Below are 9315 nucleotides of genomic sequence, written 5' to 3'. Positions count from 1 at the left end.
CGCCCCGCCCCGCCAATCCCGCGCGGCACCGCCCATGGGCCACGCCCCCTCCCGCCCCGCCCCGCGCGCGGACAAAGGAGCGCCGCCAGGGGGCGCAGCGCCGCCACGTGACGGCACGGCCCCCTCCGGGCCACGCCCACCTCGGGGGGGCTGCCACGCCCACATGGGCGGGGCCAGCGGGACACGCCCCCGAGGGGTCAGTGGTCACGCCCCCCAGTTAAGCCCCGCCCACACGAGGGGATGGCGGGGGTGGGGGGGGGACGCGGGGAGGGCCGGGGTCGCGACAGCGGCGACACCAGCCACACCATTGTCATCAGTGACACCRGTGGCAGCAATAAAAACCAGTGACAGCAATGACAATAGTGACAGCAGTGACAGCGGTGGCATACGCCAGCGAAAACAGTGACACCAGTAACCCCGGTGGCACCGGTAAGACCAGTGGCACCAGTTGCACCAGCAAAAACAGTGACAGCAGTGACAGCAGTGACAGCAGTGACAGCGATGACAGCAGTGACACCAGTAAAACCAGTGACACAGTAAAACAGCAGTAATACCAGTGGTGCCAGAAAAACCAGTAAAACCAGTGACACCAATAACCCTGCTGGCACCGGTAAGACCAGCGGCACCAGTTGCACAAGCAATAACAGTGACAGCAGTGACAGCGGTGACAGCAATGACAGCAGTGACAGCAGTAAAACCAGTGTTACCAGTGGTGCCAGCAAAAACAGCAAAACCAGTGACACCAGTAAAACCAGTGACACCAGCAGCACCAGTGACACCAGCAGTAATGGTGACACCGGTAACGGTGACAGCAGTAACAGTGACACCAGTTACAGTGACACCAGTAAAAAGTACCATCAGTGACACCAGTAAAAACAAATAAACCAGTAACATCAATAATGCCAATAGCACCAGTGACACCAGTAACACCAGTGACACCAGTAATGCCAGTGACACAGGTAATGCCAGTCACACGAGTGACCCTAGGACAGGGGGTGACAGGGCACGCCAGACGCTGGGCTGGGCGTGTCCCTGGGCCCAAGATCCCATTTTGCAGCATTTTTTCCCTCCCTGGGGGTTTGGGATTTTCCAGTCGCGGTGCCCAAATAAGGGAACGATGGGAGAGGCTTTGGGACAGGGGAAGTGGGGGGACGGGGCAGATCAGACATTGGGCTGGGAACGTTCCTGGCTCCCCCAGAATCACCATCGTGTTCGGGGGGGACAGAGTGACTCCCCCAGCACCCCAAAATCCCATTTCCTGCCATAAAAAGGGAATGGTGTGAGAGCCTCCAGGGATGGGGGAAGGGACAGAAGGGACGGAAGAGGGAAGGGGGACACACGCCCCTCCTTGGACTGGTGCTGGATCCTGGCACAGCACCCTCATCCCGGTCTGGGCTCCCTGGAACCTTCACTCACATCCCAGTTTGGGGACCCTCATCCTGCTGTGGGATCCTGGCACTGAAGCCACATTCCAGTGCTGGACCCGGGCACCCGTCCCAGTGTGTGCCCCTGGGACCGGCCCCACATCCTGGTGTGAGATCCGTGTCCTGGTGTGGGACCCTGGGACCTCCACAGCATTCCAGCCTGGGATCCTGGGACCTGCAGCGATGTCTCAGGATGGGAATCTGGCACAGCACCCTCATCCGCCTGCAGGGAACCTCATCCCATTACAGCACCCTCATCCCAGTGCAGAACCTTCATCCCAATGCAGGACCCTCATTCCATTACAGGACCCTCATCCCAGTATGKGACCCTCATCCCATTACCGGACCCTCATCCCAKTACKGGACCCTCATCCCAGTATGGGMCCYYCATCCAGAATGGGACCCTCACCCCATTACCGGACCCTCATCCCATTACGGGACCCTCATCCCAGAATGGGACCCTCATCCCGTTACCGGACCCGCATCCCATTACCGGACCCTCATCCCAGTACGGGACCCTGTCCCAGCGCGGGACCCGGACCCGTCACCCCCCTCCCAGCGCTCCCAGCGCCGCCCGTCCCGTCCCGTCCCGGTGCCTCCCGGCCTCTCCCGCCCCCGCCCCGCCCGGTGCCGCCTGTGGGCGGTGGAAAGTGCCGGGGGGAGCGGCGGGGGAGGGAGGGGCGGGCGCAGGGCGGCGGCGGCGGCGGGCCCCGGGATCGGAATCGGCCCCGGGATCGGGATGGCGGGGCCGGGGCTGGAGCGGTACCGGCTGGCGCTGCTGGCGGCGCGGGAGGACGTGGGGAACCCCCGGGTTGCGACCGACTGGTGAGAATGGGAGGGCGGGGGACACCGGGAGAGGGGACGTGAGCCCGGAATGGAGACCGGGAACGGGGACGGAAGGGAGGACCGGGAACAGGGCAGCGGGAATGAGGAGCCGGCAGAGGGAACAGGGAGTGGGGAAGGGAACGGAAGAGGGCACCGGGACTGGGAACAGGAACAAGCACCGGGACGGGAACGGCGAATGAGAACGGGCACCGGACACAGGACCGGGAAAGGGAGCAGGAACGGGCACCGGCACGGATCAGGGCGTCGGGGGCTGTCCGAGAGGCGCCGTTACCGGCACCGGGACGGGGGCTTCGGGGTCCCAGGACTGAGCCCTGCGTTCCGCCGCGCTGGGAACCGGGAGTCCCACCCGGTCCCGTCCCGTCCCGCCCGGTCCCTCCCGGTGCCGCCGGGCTGGGAGAGGCGCCACTGCCCGGGGCGGGGGCAGGACGGGCCCGGGAGCGGTTTGTGGGAACGGGGGAGCACCCCGGGGTGCGGTGAGGGGGGCCCTGCCCGGTTGCACCGGGGGGACACGGGTCCCCGGACGGTCCCGGACTAGGGGTCCCGGGCTGGCCCCCCATGGGTGCCGGTGGCTCCAGGCCGGAGCCGGTGTCCCCCAAAACCCCMATCCCGGTGCGGGGGGCAACGGCACCGGGGCTCATCGGCCTCGCAGCCCCCCCGGCGTCACAGGACCGCCCGTCACCGTGGCTACCGGCCACCCGGGCATTGCCCTCTGCCCCGGGAGCGCGGCTGGAGCCGCTCCAGCTCCGGCTCCTCCCGGCGCCCGCCCGGCCGCGTGCCGGGCTCTGTCCCGCCATGTGGCGCCACAGCCTGTCGCGACATGCCGTGACACGCGTGACGTGCCCCGCCGCGCCGTGCTGCACGCGTGCTCCCGGAGCCGCGCCGAGCCGCGTCCCGCCTGCKCCCGGAACCGGAGCCACGCGGGAACAAAGAGGGGCAGAGCCGCTGGAAATGCCCGGGGAGGAGGGTCCCTCCGGGATGGGGCCCCCGGAGCCCTCCCAGGGCCGAGGGGGGGGTCCCCGCACCGCCGCAGGGGTGGGGGTCGTTGTGGGGGCCGTGCCGCTCCGGCTCTTCCCACATTCCCATTGTCCCGGGGGCGGATGCTGCCGGCGGCACTTCCACGAATTCATCCCAAGCTGGTGGCGTGGGGGGACACGGGGGGTGCCCCAGCCCGGCAGGTCCCCCGTCTTGTGTGATACCCACCCCCGATTCCCCCCACCCTGATCCCCCCTTCTCCCCTCCAGGGCCGTCTTTGGCTATGAGAAGCACCACGACCTCAAGCTCTTGGATTCCGGAGGTACCGGGAGCGATGCTGCCGGGGAGTATTGGGGGGTCCTCCGAGTTCCCCTGCACCCCCTCTGACCGCCCCTCCTTACAGCCGGGGGGCCGGATGAGCTCGCTGGAAAATTCTCTGTGGGCAGCGTCATGTACGGGCTGTGCCGGGTCCCCGATCCTGGTTCCGGCACCCCGAGAATCGTCCTCATCAGCTGGGTGAGTGCGGGGGGAGCCCGGGGGAACCCCAAGATTGGAACCCCCCCGGGCCGAGCAATGGCTGTGGTGCCAGGTCGGGGAAAATGTGCCGGAATCGCAGCGGGCGGCGTGTGCCGGACACCTGCCGGCCATCCGGAACTTCTTCAGGGTGAGTGGGGGGCGCGGAGCTCCCGGGGAGCGGTGGGGGGAGGTTTCGGGGTCCCCGSTTCCCCGTGTTCCCCATTCCTGCCTCCCCCCTGATCCCCCCATCCCGCCGCCCCGACCTTTGCCTGTGCCCGGGCGCATTCCTGGCGCTGCTGACTCAGCCGCCGCTTTCCCAGTGCTCCCAGTCTTGGCCGCGCTGCCGGAGCTGTGGTTGGGATCCCTGCCCCCCATCCCGCCCCGACGGGGGGGTCCTGCCCTCCCCATCCCCCGGAACAGCTTCCGGTGATCTGTCTGGGTCCGCGATCTGGATCCGGCCCCACATCTGGATCCGGCCCCACATCTGGATCCATTCCCACGTCTGACGCGTCCCAAAGGAATCGTGCCGAGATTCCCCCGGGACTGCGGATCCATGCGGGGGTGTGGGGTGGGCTGTGGGAGGGGTGACACGGTCCCGTGCTGTCCCGTCCCGGTGGCAGGAGGCCACGGCGGTGATCAGCGCCCGCCGCTCCGAGGAGGTGACGCTGGAGGGGCTGCGCCGAGTGCTGGCACAGCTGGAGCCCCCCGCCCCTCGGCCCCCCAGGAGAACACCCCAGGACACCCAGGAGCTGGTGGTGAGTGGGGGTCTGCGGGAATGGGGGGGGAGCCAACTCACCCTTCCCTGGGGTCCCTGGGCAGGGGTTTTGAGGGTTTTGGGAGTCCTGGGGGTCCCACCCTGACCCCCCCTCTGTGCTCCCCAGGGAACCAACTACCGCAAGACCAACCCGGCGCTGGAGCTCCAGCGCACCCAGCGCGATTCCTTCTGGGAACAGGCTGAGGTGAGGGGTGCCAGGGGCTGGGGAGGGGCGAGGGGGTCCCCACGGTCCCCCGATATCCCAGGGACAGGACCATGGCTACTGCCTCGGGCTGGGAGTGGCAGAGCCGAGCCCAGGGGCCCCGGTGCCGGTGAGGAGAGCAGTGGGGTCCCGGTCCCAGTGCTGAGGTCTGTGGGGGTCCCAGTGCTGATGTTGAGGGAATCCCAGTGACGATACCAGTGGAGTCACAGTCCCAGTGCCAGGGCTGGTGCCAGTGCTGGTGTTGCGACCCGGACCTGGTCCTGGTGCCGAGGTTGGAAGGGGGTGAAGTTTAGGGGGGTCCCAATCCCGGTGCTGGTTCCCGTGCCGGTGCCAAGGGCGGTGGGGTCCCCGTGCCTCTCCCGGTGCTGGGGTGGGTGTGTTCCCAGTCCGGGTCCCGGTGCCGCAGTGGGTGTGTTCCCGGTCCGGGTCCCTGGTGCCGGGGTGGGTGTGTTCCCGGTGCCGGGGTGGGTGGGTATGTTCCCGGTGCCCGAGTGGGTGTGTTCTCGGTCCGGGTCCCGGTGCCGGGGTGTGTTCTCGGTCCGGGTCCCGGTGCCGGGGTGTGTTCCCGGTCCGGGTCCCGGTGCCGGGGTGGGTGTGTTCCCGGTCCGGCTCCCGGTGCCGGTTCCCCGTGCCGATCCCGGCGCTGATCCCGGTGCGTGCCCAGCGCGAGGAGCAGCAGCGGAAGGAGCAGGAGCGGCAGCGGGAGCGGGAGCAGCGGCGGCGCTGGGAGCGGGAGCGCATGGAGGAGGAGCGGCTGCAGGCGGCGGAGCGGGAGCGGCGGCTGCAGGAGCGGGAGCGGCTCATCGAGGAGCGGCGGTGAGAACCAACCCTGCACCCCATCCGTGTCCCCGTTCTGTGTCCCCATCCATGTTCCCATCCCCGTGTCCCCTCCCTGATCCCCGGACTCCCCGCAGGCAGGAGCAGGCGCGCCTGGACGCGGAGGAGCGCAGGAAGGAGCAGGAGCGATGGGTGAGTGGGGAGGGGTCTCGGGGGGACCCAGGGGGTCTGTCCTGGCAGATAGAGGGGCTCCATCCCAGCAGGATACAAGGGGTTCATCCCAAAGGATKGGGGGGTCCCGTTCCCAGAGGATTGTGGGATCCAGGGAGTTAATTTAGGAAGGGTGGGATCTGCACATCCATCCCAGGGGATCAAAATGCTCCATCCTGGGGGATCCTAAAGGGTTCACCCCAGGGGATCCGGGGGCTTTTAGGGGTCTATATTGGGGGATCCTAAGGGGTTCATCCCAGGGGATCCGGGGTGTCCATCCTGKGGGATCCAGGGGYTCAMCCCAGGGGATCCGGGGTGTCCATYCTGRGGGATCCAGCGGGTTCATCCCGGGGAATGCAGGAGGTTTCGGAAGGATCCGGGTGTGGGATCTAACCCGGGAAGATGCGAGGGCTCTGTCCCAGGGAATCCAGGGCTCTATCCCGGGAGACCCAGGGCTCCATCCCAGGGGATCAATCCCAGCGAATCCAGGGCTCCATACCAGCGGATCCAGGGCTCTATCCCAGGGCATGCCGGGCTCTATCCCAGGGGATCTCGGGCTCTATCCCAGGGGATCCAGGGGCCAATCCCAGGGGATCCAGGGCTCTGTCCCAGGGAATCCAGGGCTCCATCCCAGAGGATCCAGGGGTCAATCCCAGGGCATCCAGGGCTCTATCCCAGGGCATCCCGGGCTCTATCCCAGGGAATCCAGGGGTCTATCCCAGGGCATCCCGGGCTCTATCCCAGCGGATCCAGGGCTCCATCCCAGAGGATCCAGGGGTCAATCCCAGGGGATCCGGGGTCCTTCTCAAGGGACCCAGGATCCACATTCCCATGGCCGCCGTGTCCCGCAGGAGCAGCAGCAGCGGGAGCAGGAAGCRGCCGAGCGGGAGCGCGGGGGCCGCAGCGGGGTCAGCGGGACGGCGGCCGTGAGTGTCGGGACCGGCTCCCTCCCTGTCCCCCGGGTCACGCTGGCCCGGCCACGGTGCCACACGGGGCTCTGTGCCACACCCCTGCTGACCCCCGGATCCCGCAGGAAGCCGCCATCCTGGTCTCCCAGCGCACCCAGAACCCCCGGGAATTCTTTCGGCAGCGGGAGCGCTCGGGGTCCACCTCCACGTCCCCGCTGCCCGGCAGCACCCCCGGTAGGTGCCGTGGGGGGATTGGGGTGCACGGGGGGTTCTGGGGGTCCCCGCTGACCCTCCCCCTCCCCTGCAGGTGCTCGCCGGCCCTTCCTGCGGTACCAGCGCAGCCTGACTGAATCCGCCTTCATCTTCCGCCGGCCGGAGCCCCTCCAGAATCCCCCGCCCGGAGCCTCCGGGGGGGCACCGCTCCCCAGCCCCCGCCGGCCRCCRCCGCCTCTGCCCCCYGGCCCCGCGGGGACAGGGACCCCTCAATGTGGCCCCGCCAGCTCCATGGGGAGGGGCACCCCTCCTGCTACTCTGGGGACCCCCCCCAGCCCGGCCCGAGCAGGGTCCCCCCATGCCACCAGTCCTGTGAGGACGGGGACCCCCCAAAGTGCCACCACCAGGAGCCCCCTCAGCCCTGTGGGGACAGGGACCCCACAATGTGGCACCCTGGGGACCCCCTCCAGCCCRGCCCGAGCRGGGTCCCCCCTTGCCACCAGCTCTATGGGGWCGGGGACCCCACAATGTGGCACCCTGGGGACCCCCTCCAGCCCAGCCCGAGCGGGGTCCCCCCTTGCCACCAGCCCTATGGGGACAGGGACCCCCCAGGCTGCCACCACCAGGTCAGGGTCGCCCCCTGCCATGCCAGGGCCTCCTCCCAGCCCCCCCCGGATGGGGGTCCCCCCTGGCCCCTCTGGCTCGGGGTCTTCCGAAAGCACTTATGGGGTAGAGCCCCTCCCTCCTTCCAGCACTCCCGGCTTGGAGTCTCCCCCCAGGCCCCCCCGGGATGAGGAGGGGCCCCTCCCGGACACTCCCCCCCTCCCCAGCCCCCCGGCATGGGAATCTCTGGGGCCGCTGGTTGAGGGGGTCCCCAGCCCGCGGGAGGGGTCCCCAATACCCCCTCCCGGGCCCCCCCTGAGGTGCCCCAGTCCCCCCCGCCCGGTGCAGGACCCTCAGGATTTGGGGCGCAATGGAGTCGGGGGGCACGAGTGGGGGGGCTGGGAGACCCCCTGGGAGCCGGGACTGCCCTCGGGACAGGTACGTGGGGGGAAATGGGGGGCTGGGGGTGATGGGGGATGGGAGAAATGTGGGAATGGGGGGCCAAGGGGAGGTTTTGGGGTGCATGGGGCTGGGGGAATGGGTAGACCTGGGTGGGCTGTGGGTTTTGGGATCTGTCTGGGGGGATGGGGGGAACACACGACCCTGGGTGCTCGGTATGGGGGTTGGGATGGGTCTGGAGTGGGAATGGGAAGTGGGGCAGGATGGGAGGTGGGGTGGAGTCCTCTGGTGAGGGGGGCGGGCACACCTGGGGGTGAAGGGACCCCTCAGGTCCCCCCCACTCTTTGCAGGGGGACGAGCCCAGCGAGAGCATGGTCCTGCACAAAGCCACGCCAGGTACCCCAAAACCCCCCAATTAACCCCTCAAAACTACCCAACCCCCCAAAAAAACCCCCAAACCCCCCTGGCTGACCCCCACTCTCCCCCCAGGCTTTGCGCTGCTGCTGGCCCGTGACGCCCCCCACCCACCGCTGTTGGGGGGTCCCAGCCCCCCCACCGAGGACGAGGACCTCTCCCCCCATGCTGTGTAGCGGGGGGGGGGTAGCCCAGCACCCCTTTTTTGGGGGCATCCCCCTATGGCACCGGGATGGACGCCCCCTCCCCACACACACCCCCTGCACAGCCTCCACCCCCCCACTTGCACCCCAAAATGAGCAGCTTGGGGAGGGGGCAGCACCCAAAGACCCCCCCCCCCGCTGGTGGCAGCACAAGATGGGGGGGCACGGACCCCCCCACGCGGGCACAGGGACCCCCACGCCCCCCGCCCCCCAAATCACACACAGCAGCTGTTAAATAAATTTTAATGCAAATTATTAATTTGAACATTATTAATTGGGGAAGGGGGCTGCCGGGGGGGGGTGTGTCCCCCCCAGGTTAGAGGTGAGGGAAAGCAGAGCTGGGGGGGGCTCTGTGCCCCCCCGGGTTAGACCCTGAGCACCCACCCTGGTGGRGGGGGRARGRAAMCCCCCCCCCCTTTTTGGAGTTCAGCCCTGAGCCCCCCCCCAGCACGGGAGGGGGGCAGAAATTCCAGTTTCTCCCCAAAAACAGAAGCTGGGAGCCCCCAGCCCCCCCAGACGAGCAGGAGGGGGGGTCCATCCCTGTTCTCTCCCCCCTCCCCCAAGTTCTGGGGGTCACACCCGGGACTGGAGGGGTCTGGGGGGGTCGCGCTGGGGGGGCCCTGGGCTGCTGCTGCCGCTGCTGGAGGAGCTGGAATGGGGGGGTTTTGGGGGGCCCCCCCGGCCCTTGAGGGTGCTGAGCCGGGCGTCCAAGGACAGGGTGCGGGGGCGGCCCCGGCGGGGGGGGCTGGGGCTGCGCAGGGGGGACCCCTCAAACAGCGACAGCCACGGGGGGGGGCCGGGAGCGCGGGGACCCCSCCGGTGCCGCGTCAGGATGTCGGTCACCGCCGCGATG

General features: G+C 68.7%; 2 protein-coding genes across 2 annotated transcripts in view; one reads left to right on the top strand and one right to left on the bottom strand.

Annotated features, from left to right (window-relative positions):
- The first annotated feature begins 2101 nt into the window (after positions 1 to 2101).
- Positions 2102 to 8717, top strand: LOC130575455 (drebrin-like). Its single transcript, XM_057369357.1, has 13 exons — positions 2102 to 2249; positions 3512 to 3564; positions 3646 to 3758; positions 3832 to 3906; positions 4379 to 4513; positions 4640 to 4717; positions 5400 to 5551; positions 5650 to 5704; positions 6574 to 6648; positions 6756 to 6864; positions 6938 to 7884; positions 8196 to 8241; positions 8335 to 8717. The coding sequence occupies exons 1-13, from the start codon at positions 2164 to 2166 to the stop codon at positions 8433 to 8435; spliced, it is 2025 nt and encodes a 674-aa protein (XP_057225340.1). The 5' UTR covers positions 2102 to 2163; the 3' UTR covers positions 8436 to 8717.
- A 158-nt stretch (positions 8718 to 8875) lies between these two features.
- Positions 8876 to 9315, bottom strand: part of RTKN (rhotekin) — a 16624-nt gene continuing 16184 nt past the window's right edge. Inside the window, exon 9 of the mRNA XM_057369367.1 lies at positions 8876 to 9314. Coding sequence (XP_057225350.1) covers positions 9036 to 9314 — 279 coding nt within the window. The 3' untranslated portion in view covers positions 8876 to 9035. The remainder of the gene's footprint in view (position 9315) is intronic.

This window comes from Malurus melanocephalus, unplaced genomic scaffold, assembly GCF_030028575.1.
Source record: "Malurus melanocephalus ecotype Western Australia unplaced genomic scaffold, MMel_1.1 scaffold_107, whole genome shotgun sequence".
Lineage (NCBI taxonomy): Eukaryota > Metazoa > Chordata > Aves > Passeriformes > Maluridae > Malurus > Malurus melanocephalus.
The sequence above is the reverse complement of the archived record's forward strand: the minus strand, read 5'-3'. Positions and strand labels throughout refer to the sequence as shown.